The sequence below is a fragment of the Vipera berus genome (assembly GCF_964194415.1).
Source record: "Vipera berus genome assembly, chromosome: 2".
NCBI classification, from domain to species: domain Eukaryota; kingdom Metazoa; phylum Chordata; class Lepidosauria; order Squamata; family Viperidae; genus Vipera; species Vipera berus.
The window spans coordinates 284,437,298-284,459,350 of NC_138203.1; the positions used below are offsets into that span (position 1 = coordinate 284,437,298).

Genomic DNA, 22,053 nt, shown 5'->3' on the forward strand with positions numbered 1-22,053 from the left:
AGATTAGAACAGGGGTGTCAAACTCAATTTCATTGAGGGCCGCATCAGCATTGCAGTTGCCCTCAGGGGTCAGGTGGTTATGGCCAGGGTGGGTGTGGCCTACTGGGTGGGCATGGCTAGAGTGCATATGGCCTACTGGGTGGGCGTGGCCAGCTCTACATCATTGGCATCAAGGGTGCCTATGGGGGCCTGGGCAGGAGTGGGACAGATCTGAGGGTCTCTGGCAGGAGGAGGGTTTCTGGGCCAGGGCAAAGGCAGTGGGGGCCATTCCCTCACTGTTTCCAGGATGGCTTTGCGGGCCACATAAAACCACTTCGCGGGTCGGATCTGGCCGCCGGGCCTTGTGTTTGACATGTCTGCTATAGAACTTGGAATAAATTTTATCAATGGCTAGATAAGCGAGTTAGAGAGAAAGGAATGCGATGTGCAATTTTGAATTTATTTGAGTAAGAATGATATCATACATTGAAAATTTAGTATTGTTTTTGATCATTTATTATACCTATCGGTGTTATTCTTAGCTTTATTATCTTTATTTATGTACATTTACCCAGACAACATGCTGTTTGCCAAATTTTGAACGTTGTTGGGGGAAACCCCAACCCTCACCCCCAACCCTTCCTGTACCCTATCCCAAACCCCCATTTCCCTACCCTCCTTTTTAACCCTATAAAAATTTAAAAAAAAAAAGCGTTGAAGTGCTGACGACTCACAATGCTTTCAGGATCTACTGAAAATCGGCTGTTTAAGACTGCGTACCTTCAGTGCTTAAATCAGCTCAAGAAAGTAGAAGGCTCTCCACCATTTTTAATAATAGGGAGACTGTTCAGATCTAGGGGTGGTCCTTAAGTCAGACATCCTCAACTCGAGGACTGCTTACATGACATATTTGTGAATGGGTGACTTTTTGGTCCTAGGCAAAGTGAATTTCACAGCCAGTGCTGAGGCCGTGAGCTCAGATCAGCTCTGTGGGAATGAAATAGCGGAGGCGCCCAGCATACAGCAAAAAGATGTTGTGATCAAAACGCTTTTAGTGGAGGTAAGTGAGATGATTTAATCGTGGACTGGACGTGGTGAAGAATCATGAAGAGAAAAAAAGCACCCAAAACAATGTTCTTGTTCTCAAACACATTAAGTAAATTTTTAGCTGGTCCATTCTTGAACATTAACTTGGGTCACCAATCCATCTTTCCATTCAATGATTTTCGCCTTCCTAGAGTTATCACTCTCTTTCTTCTCAACCCCTAATAATAATGAACCTACTGTCGAGACTCTAGAAAGAGTACAGAGAAGAGCAACAAAGATGATTGGGGGACTGGAGGCTAAAACATATAGGGAACGGTTGCTGGAATTGGGTATGTGTAGTTTAACGAAGAGAAGAGTGAGGGGTGACATGATAGCAGTGTTCCAATATCTCAGGGGCTGCCACAAAGAAGAGGGAGTCAAGTTATTTTCCAAAACACCTGAAAGCAGGACAAGAAGCAATGGATGGAAACTAGTCAAGGAGAGAAGCAACCTAGAACTAAGGAGAAACTTCCTGACCGTTAGAACAATTAACCAGTGGAACAACCTGCCTCCAGAAGTGGTGAATGCTCCAACACTGGAAGTTTTTAAGAAGAGACTGGACAGCCATTTGTCTGAAATGGTATAGGGTTTCCTGCCTTAGCAGGGGGTTGGACTAGATGACCTCCAAGGTACCTTCCAACTTCTTCTTCTTCTTCTTCTTCTTCTTCTTCTTCTTCTTCTTCTTCTTCTTCTTCTTCTTCTTCTTCTTCTTCTTCTTCTTCTTCTTCTTCTTCTTCTTCTTCTTCTTCTTCTTCTTATTATTATTATTATTATTATTATTATTATTATTATATTATACTTGATGTGTCTCAATCTTGGCAAATTTAAGATGGGGGAAGCTTCCCAGAAATCCCCAGGCAGCAGGCGGTGTAGCAAGGTTGACTGAGGAGTTCTGGGATTTGAAGTCCAAAGCGGCCAAGGTTGAGAAATGTTGGTCTACAGAATAAAAATCAAATCAATAGCCCATCTATCCTGCCAGTCCCTAGATTATTGTACAACTTACTCAGATTTTATCAGCAGTGCTTCCTTTATTGTTTAGCTCTCAGCCCAAGAAAAATGATGGAAACAAAGAAGAAAGACTGAAAATGACATGGAGCTGCTCCTTCTCATTTAAATAATCTTTAGCGATAGCAGTTGCATTTACGTAGATTTATGCAACCTGGTTTTGTTTTTTTTAGTTTCCAATGTTCAACACTAACTTTTCCTTTGTTCTTCTTTTCTGTCTGTCCTGGTGAAGCCTGAAGGAATTGAGAAAGAAGTGGTCTTCAACTCACTTCTCTGTTCTCATGGTATGGCTGCTTCTTCATGGTCCTTCTTTCCCCGTCACAGAATTAAACAGATGAGGATGATTTCTTTTAGAGCAGAGGGGCTGAAAATTTAGTCCCCTTTCTGGTAACGTGGAGGTATTTGCTCTGTCAGCTGAAGAAGCACGCGAGACAGCTGGCTAACGAAAACCTTTTATTGTCAGAACCGGGCAAGGAACAGACTTACAATGCCTTCTATTTATACTCCAGCTGGCCGGTCGGCGACCAATCAGGGCTGTGCCGGTTTCCCGCTTGTCCAAGCGGGCCAATCGGCGAAGGATAGCTTTGACAGCCCTGAGCTGTCAAGCTACTCATGCCTGCGCAGTAACCGGCGGTTCATGACAGCCAAGAGCTGTCAAGCGGTTACGCTTGCGCAGTAGCTTCCGGCAGCTTTTGACAGCTGTCAAAAGCTGCCGAAGGTTTTACCTCATAACTAGGAACATGGTAACATAACATATAACGTGTGAATACACAACAGTATTTTTAAGTTTCTTTAAGCCAGCCATAAACTTCGTAGTTAGTTAAGGTGTCCATTTTGCCTTTTACAGCTGGCTTAAAGGAACTGACTTCCCTAGCTGAACTAGAACAGGGGGTCCCCAACCCCAACTGGGGGGGGGAGAGGAGCTGTGACACAGTACTGCTCCACGGCCCATTTGGAATCAGGCTGTGAAAGCGGCGGGCAAGTGTGTGTGCATGCATAGCTCCGTTTGTGTGAGAGGTGGGCACACCTGCCCTCCACTTGTGGAAATGGATATGGAAGTGGAAAGGTCCTTTTCCAATTCTGCTATTCTGTATTCTAAGGAATCTGCTGGGCGGGTGGGAAGCATTTGTAGGACAAAATCAAAATTTGGTGTATTTGACCACAGGAGGAAATGCTTGAAATTGAAATCGGAGGACCAAGTAATGGCTCCACTTTTAATTTATGGGTTTTAGAGGGTTTGAGGGTTGTTGTTTTTTTACACTCTAGAGATTCTAGAAGTTTCTGCATCTTTCTTCTCACATGCTAAAGAGACTGGCTAGAATATATATATCTGTCTACATTATACCCAGTAAAGACAAAGGATATAATTTGATTCCCCATTTTTATAAAAAATTAAATCAAGCAGCAGATACAAAAATAAGACACTGTGTGTGTGTGTCTCTCCCTCTCTGTGTATCTGTGTGTGTGTGTATCCAGCAGAAATCAAGTCAGAAGCAGATTGCAATTGATCTGCTCTCAGCCAGTAATTGGCAGTTACCACAGAAAATATGTCAACAGAGCTGGCTGGCTTGTTTTTTTGCTGGCAGTCAATGTCCAACTGTCCTTTTGTGGCAACCGAAGATGGCAATGATGTCACAACACATGCTCCTCTCCAGAATGGCATCACAATGCAGAAAAGTAAAAAGAGGGGCTTGTGCAATGGTGTCGTTGCAGAACAGGGCTTCCTATATTGTATCCCTTTTTGTTCTGGACATCCCAGAGAAGATAGAAACCCGGGAGGGCAGCCAAAACCATCTAAGTTCTGTTTTCTTCCAGGAGATGCACAGTCAGAACCTCTTTCTTTGAAGGTGCCAGAAAATGTTGTGGAAGGCTCTGCCAGGGCGACCTTTTGTGTACTTGGTAAGTATAGTGTAATGTATTGGGCCTTTTACTTGAACTGTTTTCACGTGTCTTTGAATGCTGCTTGAGATAGCTTAATTAGGGTGTCTGTGTAACGGTCGCTGGCTGCCCAGACATGCAGTCTCCAGGACGATCATTGGTTGGCTCTGGGGCAGGAATAGGTTCCTTTAAACCTATTGGCCGCCGCCTAGTGGCCAACCATATAAGTAGCTGCGAAGAAGCCTCTGATTCAGTTCTGTTCCTGTTACTTGAATAAAGCAATGTTTCTGTTTGAACCCTCTCGTCTCACCTCCTGCTTCCAAGAAACCCACTACACAACATATAGGAACCCTCTTTCTAGCTCTTCAAACCCCCCTCCCTTCTCTTCTTTTTCCTCTAATCTACTTTTTGTGTTGCAGAAGTTATGCTTCTACCTCTTCTGCCTCTTCTCCTCAGTATCACCTGCCTTATTAAATCAAAAGGGATCTTACAGATCATTTAGTTGCAGGGGTGTCAAACTGCCAGCCGGTGGGCCGGTTGCATCATACAGAGGTCACGCCCAGCCCAGCTCCAGCAATGCAAAAAAAAAAAAGTCATGATACGTGGCGACACGTCACATGACGCGGTGAGTTTGACACCCATGATTTAGTGCAACTTTAGTTCAGCATTTCTGACAGCCTCTGTTTGAAGACCTTCCCCAGTGAAGGAGAACTTGCTACTTCATGTGGCAGCCTGTTCCTCTGGCTGGCAGCTAACAATGTGAAGAAATTCTCCTGAAATCAAAGCTTTTTCTTTGTGGTTTTACCAGTGGGATGGTTTGCCTCCAGAGGTTGTGGGTGCTGCATCACCAGAGATATTTAAGAAGAGACTGGACAGCCACTGGTCTGAAATGGTATCGGGTCTCCTGCTTGAGCAGGGGGTTGGAGTAGAAGACCTCTGAGGTCTCCTCCGACTCTGATAGTCTGTTATTCTACACAGTGAAACTTTGCTGATTAAAATGTCAGGGGTTACCAAACTCTGCTTCTTTGGCCATTGTTGGACCGATTGCTGAACTGGATGGTCCTTGGCTTGATTGCCTTAAAATCTTTCTACCTGGAATTCTCAGTTTGGGTAATTGAGAGATGAGCAACACAAGCTCTCACAAGGTCAGGCTTAGATGTCTTTTGCCAACTCTCCACAAGCTACGTCAGCAACATCATTTAAACCACAGTTTCCCCAACCTTTTCAGTTGGGGGGGGAGAGGGGAAGAGGGGGTGATTTTGTGTTGGGGGCACGTGAGCACCTGCACTATTCATGGCAATGCTGTAGTGGGCCAGAAGCGCCCATGATGATGCTCGCATGAGTGGGGCCACGAACGTCCATGAGACTTGCACGTGTGGGGCCACAACTGCCCTCGACACACACGCTAGTGGGCTCATGAATACCCCCGATGACGCTTGTGCAAGTGGGGCCATGAACACCCCTAAGGTGGCGCTGCTTGTGCATCGGCCAGCCACTTACAATAGCCCAGTGGCAATTAGGCCATGGCCCAGTAGGGTTCGCGACCCACAGGTTGGAGACTCCTGATTTAACTATATTCTTGGAATGGCCAGAAACACACACAGGCATCCTCCTAAAGGTCCATTCTTCTACAGTTTTGCACTGTCATTTTTCCCCCCCAGAATCATCTGTCTCTTCTTCAGAGTTTCTGGATTTGAGCTTCCCAACCTGCAACACACCCATGCCAAAATCTTCTAATTACCCCTATTTTCCATCTGCCTCTTTCCTGACTGCAGGAGACATCCTCGGGGGAGCGATACAGAACCTCCACCAGCTTCTCAAGATGCCCTACGGCTGTGGGGAGCAGAACATGGCCCTCTTTGCCCCCAATATCTACATCCTGAACTATCTCAATAAGACTGGACAACTGACCAAGGAGATTAAATCCAAGGCCATTGGATACTTAGTGGCAGGTGAGAAACATCCCAGATCAGTCCCACATGAATTTTCCCCTCTTTGTTTTCTTACTGAGGTTGGGAATTTCCACAGGCTTGATCCACAGATTGGCCACTGGTATTGATTAAGAAAGGGGTGCAGTGGCCTAGTGGTTAAGCCTCTGGGCTTGTCAACCGGAAGGCTGGTAGGTCAAGACCCACGTAACATGTGACAGGATGAACTCCTGTTCCTGCCCCAGATTTCAGAAAAGGCAGGCACAGCGACACTCCCCTGTGTATTAATGATTCACCGTGGAGATAGTTAATAGCATCAGATTCCTGGGTGTGCAGGTAACGAGCAGGCTGGCTTGGTTGCTCAACAGTGAGGCACCGGTGAAGTGGAGATAGCAGGGCCTGTGTTTTCTGCATCACATAAGAAAAACACATCTTCCTTCCCAATGTCCTTACCACTTTCTACAGAGGGTCGATCGAGAGCATCCTGTCATATTGCATGACTGTCTGGTTTGGAAGCATCACTGCTTTAGACAGGAAGGCGGTGCAGAGAGTGGTGAGGATGGCCGAAAAGATTATTGGCAGTTCCCTCCCTTCCATCCAGGACATAGCATATAAGCGTTGCTCGAAAAGGGTCCGCAGGATTGTCTGGGACACTACACATTCTCTTCACAACTTATTTTCCTTGTTACCTTCTGGGAGGAGGCTTCATGATATCTGAAGCAGAACATCCAGATTCGGTCACAGCTTTTTGTTCCATATGGCATCAACCTTGTGAACTCTCAAGCTTCTTCTTTCCACTATATATTCAAGATGGACAGTGATTAATATTTATAGGTATTTATATGTAAGGGAGTAGGTATATACATATGTATGAATATATAGCATGTTTATATTTATGCTATGTATATGTACACTTCTGAGAGCAGGGCAACAGAATTTCATTTTTAATGTGTTCCAGCGTGCCCACAGTAAAAAAAAAATCATAATAAAGGTTATCTTATCTTATCCTGCTGACTTAGCAGTTTGAAGCATACAAATGTGTATAGATAAATAAGTAGGCAACAGAGTTGAGTGTGCCTCAGCATATAGTCATGCTAGCCACATGAGCACGGAAGTGTCTTCAGACAATGCTGGCTTCCTTGGCTAGAAAACCGTCCTCTAGAGCAGTGATGGCGAACCTTTTAGAGACCGAATGCCCAAACTAAAACCTAAAATCCACTTATGTATCGTCGGCTGCTGGGTGGGCATGGCCCATTGGGTGGGCATGGCCAATTGGGTAGGCGTGGCTGCAGTGGTAACGGCAGACTGGGTGGGACTAAAAGTTCAATCAATCAATTCCAACTGTGCTAGATCTTTTTTCCCCGCGAGAAGTTGAAATTGATTGATTGAACTTTTTTTTGCACATGGCAGTGGAGGCCTAAAGCAAAAAGGTTTTATAAAACCCAGCTGAAGGCCTAGGACTGGAGCAACAGCGCTCATGCCCACAGAGAGGGCTCTGCATGCCTCCTGTGGCACGCATGCCATAGGTTCGCCACCATGGCTCTAGAGTCAGACGTGACTGGGCAGGGGAAACCTTTCCTTTTATTGATTAAGGATATTGATAGTTGTCCCAAAGATGCTTTTTCACAAGGCAAGTGTACTTTCTTCTTTTTCTTTGAAGACATTTCACCTTATCCAAGAAGCTTCTTCAGCTCTGACTAGATCAGGGGTGTCAAACTCAATTTCATTGAGGGCCGCATCAGCATTGCGGTTGCCCTCAAGGGGCCGTGTGGGTATGGCCAGGGTGGGCGTGGCCTACTGGGTGGGCGTGGCTAGAGTGCATATGGCCTACTGGGTTGGCATGGCCAGCTCTACATCGTTTGCATCAAGGGTGCCTATGGGGGCCTGGGCAGGAGTGGGACAGATCTGAGGGTCTCTGGCAGAAGGAGGGTCTCTGGGCCAGGACCAAGGCAGTGGGGCCATTCCCTCACTGTTTCCAGGATGGCTTCGAGGGCCACATGAAACCACTTTGCGGGCCGGATCTGGCCCCCGGGCCTTGTGTTTGACATGTCTGGACTAGATGGTGGGGAATAGAAAGACTTATACTCCTTGCAGACAGCTGGTTATTTGCATTCTTTTAGAGTTGTTAAGGCCACCTGGAGGTTTATCTGTGTCCTCAGGGTCACCTGATTAGTGCAAATGGGTGTGGAGCCTTCTTGGAACTGTTGAAAGGACTGTGTTGTAGACTGGAGATAGACAATGTCGTATCCCTCCCCCTCTGTTGAGAGAGGGCTGTTCAATTTAGCATAGATGGCCTCTTTGATCCCTCTTTCAAACCAGCGGTCCTCTCTGTCCAAAATGTGAACTTTGCTGTTTTCGGAATCCTTCCATTCCCCACTATCCAATCAGAGCTGAAGAAGCTTCTTGGATGAGAAGAGAAATGTCTTCAAAGAAAAACAAGAAAGTCCAGCTACCTCATGAAAAAGCATTTTGGGGACAACTATGACCTGGATCACTTGAGAATCTCCATAGATATTTATTGATTAAGGACCTTGTAAATTAGGTCAGGTTTCATTGGCTGAGTCACACTGGAACTCTTCAACTGTTCAGAAAGAGAGGGGCAACCAAATACCTGTCCCTTGGGTCATCCTATAAAGGTAAAGGTAAAGGTTCCCCCGCACATGCGTGCTTGTCGTTCCCAACTCTAGGGGGCGGTGCTCATCTCCATTTCAAAGCCAAAGAGCCAGCGCTTGTCTGAGAATGTCTCCGTGGTCATGTGGCCGGCATGACTAGATGCCAAAGGCGCACGGAACGCTGTTACCTTCCCACCATAGTGGTCCCTATTTTTCTACTTGCATTTTTACATGCTTTCGAACTGCTAGGCTGGCAGAAGCTGGGACGAGTAACAGGCGCTCACTGTGTTACTCACTCTGGGTTATCCTATAGCAGCTGACAAATGGCCAGAGAACAAATTAGAAATATAAGGAGAAATGGATCCAGTTGGAAAGGAGTGCATCCAACAGTTATTTTGAAATTTGTACACTCTCATAGGGAAGTGCTATTTATTGGGAAAAGAAGCTGTAGGCAAGCACAACAGCTAATGGTTAAGTTGTAGTTTTTTTGGGGAGGGGATCTCTGGCCATCAACCAGCTCTGCCTGGTTTAATCCCATTTTGGAAACAAATTGGCTTAGAAAGTTGAAGAAGCTCGTTGAATTGGAGTTGAAAGGGGATTTGCGCATGCCTCTTTGCCCACCACTCATGTTCATCTTCTGCTTCAGGCTATCAAAGGCAACTGAACTACAAACATTCTGATGGTTCCTACAGCACTTTTGGAGAAAGCAGCTCGGCGGAAGGAAATACCTGGTAAGATTTCTTTGTTGTATGAAAAAATAATGCTCAGCGTGGCTGCTCCTCTCCCCTTCTCACTAACAACAAAAGCTAAAAGCACTTGGTAGCCCTTGGAACAGGAAAATCAGGAAAAAAATCAGATCTTCCAAGATGGTCCTCCAGGAATGGTTTTCCTTGTTCCATGTGAAGGAAACGATTTTTTGTGGACCAAGAAGGCCTCATTCTGAAGAAGACTTTACACTAGAAGAGTTGATACAAAGAAAAATGAAAGCTCTCTTACATTCCGGGCTATCTTGTAGGTTGACAGCTTTTGTGCTGAAGAGTTTCAGCCAGGCGGGCTCCTCCATCTACGTGGACCCAAATCACATCACTGATGCTCAGACTTCACTGGCACTGAGGCAGCAGGAAGATGGGTCCTTCCTAAAAAGAGGGTCTCTGCTGAACAACGCACTAAAGGTATGGAGGTGGGGGGGGGAATATCTGTTGGGTGATAGTTTTGAGTGTGGTTTTGGTGGAAATGAGGTCAGTGTCAAGCTTCTTTCAGACCAGAAAACAATTCAACGGATAAACAATATTCTGGGAACTTTTTAACAACTGCTTTTTATTGTAGCAAAGATAAGAAGCCATTATGGAAGAATTCTAGAGATTGCAGTGCATCATACCCTACATATAGTGAAAACAGTGTTCAAATTTATGTGCTCAGAGTTGTGCAACAAGCTGTGAACTGCGATTCACAGTTGAGATGGAAGACCTGGTTTCCATCTGTTTCTTGCACTTGTAATTGACAGGTCTGATATTTTATGATTATTTTACTTTTACTTTTATTATTATTATTATTATTATTATTATTATTATTATTAATTAATTAATTATTATTATATTTATTATTGTTATTATTGTTATTATATTGTTTTATTTTTAATTTTATTATGTTAATTTTATTTTATATTTTTATTTTTATTTATTAAGAAAACTTATAAAACCACCCAACTCATGGTGATACCACCCTTCCTCCCTCCCTCCCTCCTTAATTCAGTTCCATTCTGTTCACTTTTCTATCATGCTGATCAATATAGTCCTGATTACCTTTTGATAATTTCTGCCTGATCTTCCCCTAGATTGGAATAACAGTTTTAAAATAGGATGGTAATTTGCTGGGAGACCTGTTGACAAGATTGGAGTTGCCAATCGGGCTGGAAATGATCATGTTCTCACATTGGGGATAAATTTTGCATAGTCTAATGAGCTACAACAGGGCTCTCCAAACTTAGCAACTTTAAGACTTGTGGACTTCCAATGCCAAAAATTTCCCAACCAGCCATGACGACTAGGTAATTCTGAGAAAGGTTGAAGCCCACAAGTCTTAAAGTTGACCCCTGACCCCTACCAATGTGATTGTGCAAAATACAATATTTGCATAGAGCAGGTTTTTCTTTTCTATTTTTTTTATTGCAATGACTGGGTTAGTCCTCTCTTACTCCAAGACTATCCTTTAGTTTAGGGCCATCATATGTGGGCTGAAAAGTTCCCAATGACCACTAGGTTGGAAACAAAGGGGGTGCAATTTCTGCACCCCTTTGGTGCCCCCTTGTGGCTTAGCAAATGGCCTTAACTCACTGAGCCACATTGCCTCTTCTTTAAGCATCAAGGTTTTGATTATGAGCAATTGGGAAAGTGGTAGAAGGCCGTACCAGAAGGCAGAAATGGAGAGTTATACTGCCTAAAATAAGATGAAGCATCAGCAAAGGGCAAAGGAGACATGGAATGAGTAGGAATAGCACTTCACGGTGCTTTACAGCCCTCTCACAGCAGTTTAGAGTCAGCCTACTGCCCCCAACAATCTGGGTCCTCATTTACCAACCTTGGAAGGCTGAGTCAACTTTGAGCCGGTCAGCATCGAACTGCAGTGGGCAGAGTCAGCCTGTAACACTGCATTCTAACCACAATGCCACCTTCACTCAATGTCAATGGAGGTTGGAAATGTTTACACATCTGCCCTTGGATGGAAGCATCCAGATTATGCATAGGCTGGGGGAAAAAACACATCCTGCTTTGTGTGAGTGTGATGGGATAGTGATTTTGGAAAGAGGGCTAGAAAGATGACAAAAGGGCTGATATCTGCCTGTCTCCCTTCTTCCAGGGTGGGGTCGATGATAAGGTTTCTCTTTCGACCTATATCACCATAGCTTTGCTGGAAATGCCTCTGCCTCACACAGTAAGTAAACACCCTCTGAATTATTTCAGGGCAAACCATTACTATCTTCTGGCCAAGGAAATTATTACTTGCTACATTTATTTGCCATGTGTCTCGCCGGGGGTCTATTCTAGGCAGCTTCCAAGAATGAAAAGGAAGACTTGAAAAGAGTGTGAACAATAAAATAAACAAGGGGTCTCTAAACCTGGCAACTTTCAGATTTGTGGATTCCAATTCCCAGAATTCCTCAGCCAGCAATGCAACCCTTGTGATGATGCTCGCACAAGTGGGGCTGTGCATGGACGTGCATACATGCCCATACATGCCCATTTGGCCAGCCACTCACGCAGCCCAGTGGCCAAAAGGCTGCAGCCTGGTAGACGGCTGCAGCCCACAGGTCGGGGACCCCTGACCTAGGTGACTGAGAATCGACATAGTCACTGGCATTTAGCTATACCCCAGGCAGAATGTGAAATGGTCCTGCTGAACTTGTTTCCTGCAGAATTACGGGCAGGGAGTGAGAAAGGTGTGATGACCCAGGGCACAGCACAAAGGCAATGCAGTCAGCTGGCAATGTAAACAGTTCTTTAATTGCTGCAAATTTCCTCCCAATGCTCCGTTTGCTGGCAAGTCTCCAACAGTAGAACACACACACATACACACGCACCTCTCAGCTGACACTGGCTGAAAGCAGTTTCAATACAGCCTGATTAGTATAAGAATGTACTCAAGGCCATATAGATAACAAACAAGAAAACATAAACTTAACGAGTCCATTTGAATCCCAGCTTGCCTGAGTCGTTTTCAAAGAGAGAATCCGAAATACAGTCCGAGGTCATAAAAATGTTCAATCCACATGGTCAGTTAGTCGGGTAGTCAACGTGTCCAGGTTTTCCAAAAAGAAGGCATAGAACAAGAGCAACAATACACAACCCTCCCAGGATTCAATGTTTGTTCCCAACAATTGCCCCACCCCACAGCGTCTCCTTAAATCTCAATCCCCAGGTGTGCTTTGCGGAGTGGGGCAGGATGCTGTCCTCCCGAGCAATTGAGCCTGCCTGCATTGTTCCCTCCTTCTTTCCACTCTCCGTGCTGTAGGATCAGGTGGGGGTGGGCCTTGCTCCTCACCTGAGCTCTTGTCTCCCCTGTCCCAAACCTGAAGGGCCCTGGCCTTACCTCGGCCTGCTCTTCCCCACAGTCCTCTGAAGCCACAGACACCTGTCCCTCGGCCTCCATAGGGTCCTGTTCCAGCTCCATTTTCTTCTCAGATTCAGGCTCAGATGGAGGAACGACACAAGGCCTGGATCCAAATTGAACCAGACTTTGTGAACCCATCAAGTTTTTGTCAGTGGCTACAATTGCCCGCCTTATGTTTCTCACCCTCGGCAGCACATTTTGGTACGAAATGCCTTGCATTTCCTGGAGATGGCCTCTCAGGCGGAAGAGATCCACATTTACTCCCGGGCTCTGCTGGCATATGCCTTCACTCTGGCAGGGAATGAGGAGAGGAGGCAAGCGATGTTGGAGTCGCTTCAAAAGCTCGCTGTGAAGGAAGGTAAGAAGCGTGCGCTTGAGGCAAGGTGGACGCATGATGCTCAGGCTGTTGTGCAGGATGCTCGATGAGCAATGGAACTGTCAGCCCTCTTGCGTTCTGTGTCGGACGTTTGTGGAGTTTGGCTTCTTCTGGTGCTCTGCTGCTTATTTATTAAATTTATATAGCCAGCCATTTCACATACAAGTAGTCCTGGACTTACAGCCGTTCATGTAGTTACCGTTCAAAATTACAACGGCAAAGAAAAAAGTGACCTATTAACCATTTCCCATGCTTGCAACTGTTGCAGCATCCCCATGGTCACGTGATCAAAATTTGGTCGCTCGGCAACTAGCTCACGTTTATGACAGTTACAAGGTCCCGGCGGGGTGTGTGTCACATGATCCCCTTTTGCAACCTTCTGACAAGCAAAGTCAAAACGAGAAGCTTGATTCCCTTAACAACTGGGTCACTAACTGAACAACTGCAGTGATTCAGTTAATAAGAGAGCCTTGGTGGAGCAGTGGGCTAATGCCTCCTTAAGTAACACCAGCTGCCTGCAATTAGTGCAGGTTCGAGTCCCACCAGGCTCAAGGTTGACTCAGCCTTCCATCCTTCCGAGGTAGGTAAAATGAGGACCCAGATTGTTGGGGGCAATTAAGTAATAATGCCGCTTGGGGGTCTGTGTGAAAGCCCTAACAAGCAGGCATATACATAGAATGAAGGCTACTGCTAAGCTTGTAAGCCGCCCTGAGTCTTCGGAGAAGGGCGGGATATAAATGGAATTAAAATAAATTAAAAAATAATAAAATTGTGGCAAGGAAGGTTGTTAAATGGGACCAAAAAAAATCACTTAACAACTGTCTCTCTTTGCGATGGAAATTTTGGGCTCAGTTATGGTCATAGGTCGAGGACTATGGGAAGGAGGTCAAAAAAGTCAAGATGGTAATCACATCGGTGCGATTGAAGTCCTACTCTTTTTTTTTTTTTTACGCATGCATCTTAGCAATTTTGTCCATTTCCTTGCAGGTACTTCGGTTTGCCCCAAACTTCAGCTTCAGCCAAAAGAATAAACTTATGGAATTCACGCATGAATTCCATAACATGCCCCCCTGCATGTTACATTTCTTTTTACAGGTAGTCCTTGACTTACAACTTTTTTTAGTGACTGTTCAAAGTTACAACAGCACAGAAAAAAGTAATTTCTGAGCGTTTTTCACAGTTATGACCCTTTGCAGCATCCCCGTGATCATGAGATCAAAATTCAGGTGCTTGGCAACAGGTTCCTATTTATGATCATTGCTGTGTCGTGGGATCCTGTGATCCCCATATACGACTTTCAAATTCAGTGGGGAAGCCAGGTTCACTTAACGACCAGGTTACTAGCTTACCAACTGAAACAATTCACTTAACAACTGTGGCAAGAAAAGTCGTAAAAATGGGGCAAAACTCACTTAACAAAGGTCTCACTTAACAATGTACATTTGGGGTCCAGTGGTGGCCATACGTTGAGGGCTACCTGTATTTATCCATAATCTTCTTAATCTGCTTTTCACTAAAAGTGGCTCAGTGGGTTAGGGCGCTGAGCCTGTCGATCAGAAGGTTGGCAGTTTGGCGGGTCGAATCCCGAGTGCCGCGTAACAGAGTGAGCACCTGTTACTCGTCCCAGCTTCTGCCAACCTAGCAGTTCGAAAGCACGTAAAAATGCAAGTAGAAAAATAGGGACCACTACGGTGGGAAGGTAACAGCATTCCGTGCGCCTTTGGCATCCAGTCATGCCGGCCACATGACCACGGAGATGTCCTCGGAAAAGCGCTGGCTCTTTGGCTTTGAAACGGAGATGAGCACTAGCCCCTAGAGTTGGAAACAACTAGCATGCATGTGCGGTGGAACCTTTACCTTTACCTTATCCTAGTAACACTTGGCATTATAGCAAGACCCTCTGATCCTCTATTAAGAAGATCTAAGGCAGACATGTCAAACACAAGGCCCGGGGGCCGGATCCGGCCCGCAAAGTGGTTTCATGCGGCCCATGAAGCCATCCTGGAAACAGTGAGGGAACGGCCCCCACTGCCTTGTGCCTGGCCCAGAGACCCTCCTTCTGCCAGAGACCCTCAGATCTGTCCCACGCCTGCCCAGGCCCCCATAGGCACCCTTGATGCGAACAATGTAGAGCTGGCCACGCCCACCCAGTAGGCCATATGCACTCTAGCCACGCCCACCCGGCCCCTTGAGGGCAACCGCAATGCTGATGCGGCCCTCAATGAAATGTGAGTTTGACACCCCTGATCTAAGGTTTGGGGAAAGGGGTGGACAACGCAGAGAATAAGAAGGATAATCTTGATGGACATAGGCTAGAATCATTACTAAGGGTAAAAGGCACTGAAACATTTTTTTTAAAGTCCAGAACCATGAGACAACAGTTTGAAGCAGTTTGAGCAAATGCTGCCCTGATTCACTGGATATAAGAAGGGGAGAAGGTCCAGTGCAATTATGGGGGTCCTTGGTGCTCTCTGAGCTTGGTGGTTTTCTTGCTGACATTTCATGACCAAACCACCCATATTTCCCCCCAAAGATAAGACTGAGTCTTGTATTAATTTTTTGCTCCAAAAGATGCATTAGTGCTTATTTTCAGGTGAGGTCTTGCTTTAAGTATTAATTTCAATAATATTATTTATTTATATTTAATGATATATTAATGGTATTATTTTATCATTCAATACGCCCGTCATATGTTGCAACGGAAATGCTAAATGCGTTTGTCTGGCTGACAATGAGGGTTTATTTTGGGGGTAGGGCTTATATTATGAGCATCCTGTAAAACCATGCCAGGGCTTATTTTCCGGCTGGCTCTTATTTTTGAGGAAATACGGTAGTAGCATCATCAGATTATGTTATTGGAGCCAATCTCAATACAAATAGTTTTAGCCTTCCTGAGGAGTTGATTTACTGGTCTGGTCTACATGCTGGGCTAACAAATGATAAAAAAATTGGAGAGTTACTCAATGAACGGCATGCCAAGCTTCAGACTTGGTACTTAAGGGTTGTGGATAACACAAGAGAAGAAGCAATGTTTGGAAACTAATCAATGAGAGAAGCAATCTAGATCTAAAGAGAAATTTCCTGACAGCCAAGAAAAATAAACCAGTGGAACGGCTTGTGGGTGCTCCATCAGTGGAGACTTCTAAGAAGAGATTGGACAGCCGTTTGCCTGGAATGGTATAGGAGCTTCTGCTTGAGCAGGGGGTTGGACTAGAAGTCCTCCAAGGTTCTTTCCAACTCTGTTATTTTGTTAAATAGAACAACATGTCCTTGAGATGCCAAAGGTACTTGACCAATGGTGCTGCCTCGATGGGGCAACCCAATGCTAAAACCCTTCATTCTCTTTCTGAAGAGGATGGCTCCATCCACTGGGAGAGACCTGAGAAGCAGAAGAAGACCCCCAATCTTCCATATTACCAGCCCCTTGCTCCCTCTGCTGAGATAGAGATGACCGCCTACGTTCTCCTTGCTTACGTGGCCAAAGAACCATCCCCGTCCCAGGAAGAATTAACGACAGCGACTGCCATTGTCAAATGGTTGATCCACCAACAGAATCCCAACGGAGGATTCTCTTCGACGCAGGTACAGTCCCTCCCTATGGATTTTCAAAGGATACTGGAAGATGTTGCCATACTCTCTGCACCAACTTGGGGGGGCCTGATGTTTTTCCTGATATGCCCTCCAGATGTGCTGAGTCTTAACTCCCAAGATTCCAGCTGAGGTGCGCAATCCAAGAGAGATGTCCTAGCTTTGCTTTCTCTTGCAGGATACGGTGGTGGCTCTCCAGGCCCTCTGCCAGTACAGGACAATTACTTATTCTAAGGATGGCGTCGACGCCAGAGTGACCTTGAGTTCAGGAGATGCTGTCCTGACAGAATTCCATGTCGACAGCACCAACTCTCTGCTGCTCCAGTGTCAGGATCTGCCCCAAGTGCCAGGGGACTATGCGGCTGAGGTCACCGGTTGCATCTTTATGCAGGTGAGTGTCCTGGGTCAGCCACTGAAGAAGGAAATTGCTTTCCATTGCCAATAAAGATTGTTTGGACAGATTGAAATGGTATACAGATAGTCCTTGACTTACCACCATTCATTCGTATGTAAAGAATGGTTGCTTGAATTGCGTATGTCTCGTTTAACAAAGAGAAGGTCTCGGGGTGACATGATAGCAGTCTTCCAGTATCTCAGGGGCTGCCATAAAGAAGAGGGAGTCAAGCTATTCTCCAAAGCACCAGAAGGCAGGACAAGAAGCAACGGATGGAAATTAACCAAAGAGAGAAGCAACCTAGAACTAAGGAGGAATTTCCTGACAGTGAGAACAATTAATTAGTGGAACAACCTGCCTCCAGAAGTTGTGAATGATCCAACACTGGAAGTTTTTAAGAAGAGATTGGACAGCCATTTGTTTGAAATGGTGTAGGGTTTCCTGCCTAAGCAGGGAGTTAGACTAGAAGACCTCCAAGGTGCCTTCCAACTCTGTTATTCTATTGTATCCTATTTAGTTTCAGGATCCAATCTGGGTCGGTCACTGGGACCAGAGGTTTTGTCTTCTGAGCTTTCGGACTCGTGCTGGAGCCCATCTTCAGGCAACTTCTCTCCAGCAGAGTGTGTGGCATTTATAGTGCCTGTTGTAAGTGGCTTTTTAGATGTTGATTGGGGTGTGTTGATGGCTGGCTTTTAAGTCTTTGGCTGTTGTTTGCTTCTGCTGCCCAGCCATCACCTTCTAAGTACTTGGTAGGCTGGTGGTAAATCAGCACTCCTGTTAACTGACGGGTCCGTTTCCCAGGCTTCAATCACTTTCCTGGCTGTTTTTGTGCCTGCTCATACAACAATCTTAGTAGCTGCAAAATTGAATGTGTTTCCTTGTTCAGTGCAAAGTGAGCTATCATTGCAGTGTGAGGCTTTCTCAGGCTTCAATCACAGTGATTGAGCAAACAAGCTAACGACTTAAAAGCCAGCCATCAACACACCCCAATCAACATCTAAAAAAGTCACATACATCAGGCACTATAGATACCACACAGTGAAGAGCACACACTCTGCTAGAGAGAGTCCAAAAGCTTGGAAGACAAAGCCTCTGGTCCCGGGAAATGACCAAGATTGGATCCTGAAACATTACCCTGGGACGCATATATTCACCTTCATTCATTCATTTAGTGACCATTTGAAGTTACAACAGCACTGAAAAGTGTACCCATGGCCGTTTTTCACGCTTATGATCATCACAGCATCCCCTGTGGTCGTGTGATCAAAATTCAGCTGCTTGGCAACTGGCTCATATTTATGACGGTTGTGGTGTCCTGGGGTCACGTGATGCCCCTTTGCGACAAGCGAGGTCAATGGGGAAGCCAGATTCACTTAACAGCCATGTTGCTAACTTAACAACTGCAGCAAGAAAGGTTGTGAAATGGGGCAAAATTCACTGAACGACTGTCTTGCTTAGCAACAGAAATTTTGGGCATTTTTGTGGCCGTAGCCCATGCAATATTACGTGTATTGCACAAGCCCCTCCTTTACTTTTCTGGGTTTTGATGCCATTATGTGGCGGAGCCTGTGTTGTGACAACACCGCCATCCTCGGTTGCCACAGAAGCATAAGAGCACCTGTTTGCGATGGTGGCGAACATACGTGAATAAGGTACCAGTAAAGAGAATTTTGGACTGGAAGGAGATAGAAATGTTCTTTGATAGCTTTCAGGTTTCCCACAATCCTCCTTGGAGAATGGAGCTCCATGTTTGTTAAACTCCAAGCCTTTTGTGAGCACCACGTTTGTGGTCACAAACTGTGTCACCTGAAATCCTTGAGGGTGAAGAACCTCTGTCTGGCAGGGACTAAATTTAGAGGCATCGCTTCAGACAAATTCTGAAGGTATTTGCGGTAGGTTGAATAGTTCCCGGACTGTGTTCCCTGCCTTTGCGAAGTGACGGATTCTCCCACTCTGCGGGCCCTTCTGCGTTCAAATCTTAACCATGCCTCTCGCTTACCACTGGTCGTTTGGAGAGAGACACAAGTGTGCTGCTTCCTTTTCAGACCAACCTGAGGTATAACATCCACCCACCCCAGGAGGAGGCGCCATTCAAGTTGCTTGTGCAAACAATTCCTCAAGATTGCACTGGACCTAAAGCCCACCAGACCTTTGACATTGCTATCAACGTCAGGTAACGGGTCAACCCTGAGCACGTGGGGGTATGCATGGGGGCAAAGGGAACCTATCCTTGCTGTTTAGCCAGTGCTTCTCCTCCGGGGATGGGCAACTTCTAAGGGTTCGAGGGCCGCAACGTGGCTCCTCCACCTTCTGAAAAGCCATTGTTCTGCACTCCAGGAGGGAGTGGATGGAAGCCCTGAGGGCACACCCAAGCTTTTATGAATCTGCATGCAGCGTTTCGCCCTTAAGCTGTGCATTTTTACTTTTTTAAAAAAATGTGACGTGGCTTCTTTCTTTTCTTGGTTTCCCAGTTACACTGGCCAACGCGGGGTTTCCAACATGTTAATTGTCCAGATTAAGATGCTATCCGGATACATCCCAGTGAAATCAACCGTAAAGTTGGTAAAGACTTTTTTTCTCCCCTCCAAAGAATTTTTTTGCTCTTGGCAACAAAGCTGGGCCTGGAGAAATTAAGAACTACCCTTTAACGTTCAATCAGAATCAGAATAGAGCTGGCAGAGACCTTGGAGGTCTTCTAGTCCAGCCCCTTGCTCAAGCAGAAGATCCTACACCATTTCAGACAAGTGACTGCCCAGTCTCTACTTAAAAACCTCCAGTAATGAAGCACCATTGTGCTTCAGACATTGTGGGTCTTCATCACTGAAGTTTTTTAAGAAAAGACTGGACAGTCACTTATCTAAAATGATATAGTGTGTCCTGCTTTTGCTAGGGGTTGGACTAGAAGATCTCCAAGGTCCCTTCCAGCCGTATTCTGATTGACTGAAATACCAAAAGAGGAAGGGAGGCAAGCCCTCTGTGTAGAATTTTGCAATTATTTACAATACGTATTTAATCAAGATAGCATTTAGTTGATCAGGCTGTAGCACATGTGAGTTGATGAGGTCAGAAGGGTGAGGTAATTGGGATGAATACGAAGCTTTCTTGAGTTAAAATGGGAAGCCCTTTCTTTTAAGGGTTCTCCCTGGCACTTTATTATAGTTTATTTTCTGAATTAACAATATTCCTGTAAGTCTCTTAAGAGTGTTGACATTTTATTTTCCCTGGGAGAATGTGTTTGAGCTGGGGGATAACGCCAACATCTACTTTACTGCTTCTGAGTCTTCCTGCAGTTCACCTCCAGGGATCATCTCAAGTTCTCCATTTTGAGAGAAAGCCCCTTCCCCTTCTACATAGATAATGCCAGGAGTGGTTTGGTGGTTCTCCATGAGGGCCTTCCCTTCCTTTCCTTCATTCCAAGCCAAAGAGTTCGGATTATGACACCAGCTTTTCCCTTTCTTCACCAGCTGGAAGAACGTCATTTGATCCAGCAGGCTGAAATTTCAGCCACCCAGGTCCTCCTGTACTTGGAACAGGTAAGTGGGGCTGGTGAACGAGAGTTGTGGTGGGCGAACTCTTCCTCCCTACAAGAAGATAGGGCTCATGTCATGTGATAAAATTAGCTCTGGTCACCAAGATATTAAAAAAAGTTGTTGAGACTCTTGAAAGGGTGCAGAGAGTAGCAACAACAATGATTAGGGGACCGGAGGCTAAAACTTACAAAGAACAGTTGCAGGATTTAGACATGTTTGTCTAGTGAAAAGAAGAACTAAGGGTGATATGATTCTTCCAAGATTTAAGAGGCTGCCTCAAAGAAGAGGGGGACAAGCTGTTCTCCAAAGCAGCTGAAGGAAGGACAAGAAGCAACTGATGTCGAGACTCTAGAAAGAGCACAGAGAAGAGCAACAAAGATGATTGGGGGACTGGAGGCTAAAACATATAGGGAACGGTTGCTGGAATTGGGTATGTGTAGTTTAATGAAGAGAAGGACGAGGGGAGACATGATAGCAGTGTTCCAATATCTGAGGAGCTGCCACAAAGAAGAGGGAGCCAAGCTATTCTCCAAAGCACCTGAAAGCAGGACAAGAAGCAACAGATGGAAACTAATCAATGAGAGAAGCAACCTAGAACTAAGGAGAAACTTCCTGACAGCTAGAAGAATTAATCAGTGGAACGATTTGCCTCTAGTATAGAAGTTGTGGGTGCTCCAATACTTTAAGAAGAGACTGGACAACCATTTGTTTGAAATGTGTTATAGGGTTTCCTGCCTGAGCAAGGTCTGTTCCGATTCTGTTATTCTGTTGTACAGGTTGCCTTCAGAAGTGGTGGATGCTACATCACTGGAGGTTTTTAAGAAAGACTGGACAGCCACCTATCTGAAAGGGCATAGGAGCTCCTCCTTGTGCAGGGGGTTGGACTAGAAGACCTCCAAGGTCCCTTCCAGCTCTATTCTGATTGGTTGTTCTGTTCCTCTCTGGTGGGAGGGAGTCAGCTAATCCTCAGAGGTCCTCTATGGATAGGGCCAAAATATGTCCTTGGTCTTAAGAAGTTCAGGTAACTAGGGAACTTGGAAATAGCCTTGCAAGAACAAGGTCCCCATTACTTCCCTGTGGATAGTTGCATACTTCAGAGAAGACACTTCTCTAGCCTCTTGAATAATCCCATCATTTCTCTTGGTCTGCAGCTCAGCAATGTAAGCCAGAGTTATTCCTTCAAAGTCGAGCTTGAGACTCCGGTCCAGGACCTGAAACCTTCCTGGGTGAAAGTCTACGATTATTATGAAACCGGTGAGAAGTGGATCCCAGTTGGGAGAGGCCTGATCGGCGTACTTAATTATTTTTCAAAATCCATATCCTTCTTCCAAGTTTACCCCAAACTTCAAAGGTGTTGTCAAAGTGATAAGGGCTTTGACACCAGTTCTTGGAAACAATCTAATGCAGCATGAGGACTAGCGACCCTGGTGTCGATAGACCAAATGAAATGATGCACTCTGACAGTTGCTCCTCTTTTATTTGCGTTTCCAGATGAGTTTGCCATCTCGGAGTACACCGCCCCCTGCAGCACAGGTGGAGTATAAACAGCAACCGATTTTTGCCAAAATTC

At 45.5% G+C, this 22,053-nt stretch overlaps 1 protein-coding gene across 1 annotated transcript in view; it reads left to right on the forward strand.

Moving 5' to 3' along the window:
• LOC308663041 (alpha-2-macroglobulin-like) overlaps positions 1-22,053 on the forward strand; it is a gene marked incomplete at its 5' end in the record, with an annotated part of 78,214 nt that overhangs the window by 48,753 nt on the left and 7,408 nt on the right. Inside the window, 15 exons of the mRNA XM_081319183.1 lie at positions 918-1,039; positions 2,303-2,354; positions 3,886-3,969; positions 5,724-5,900; positions 9,135-9,219; positions 9,504-9,660; positions 11,345-11,419; positions 12,788-12,953; positions 16,324-16,553; positions 16,738-16,950; positions 18,999-19,126; positions 19,425-19,515; positions 20,418-20,486; positions 21,635-21,737; positions 21,975-22,016. Coding sequence (XP_081175309.1) covers positions 918-1,039; positions 2,303-2,354; positions 3,886-3,969; positions 5,724-5,900; positions 9,135-9,219; positions 9,504-9,660; positions 11,345-11,419; positions 12,788-12,953; positions 16,324-16,553; positions 16,738-16,950; positions 18,999-19,126; positions 19,425-19,515; positions 20,418-20,486; positions 21,635-21,737; positions 21,975-22,016 — 1,794 coding nt within the window. The remainder of the gene's footprint in view (positions 1-917; positions 1,040-2,302; positions 2,355-3,885; positions 3,970-5,723; positions 5,901-9,134; positions 9,220-9,503; positions 9,661-11,344; positions 11,420-12,787; positions 12,954-16,323; positions 16,554-16,737; positions 16,951-18,998; positions 19,127-19,424; positions 19,516-20,417; positions 20,487-21,634; positions 21,738-21,974; positions 22,017-22,053) is intronic.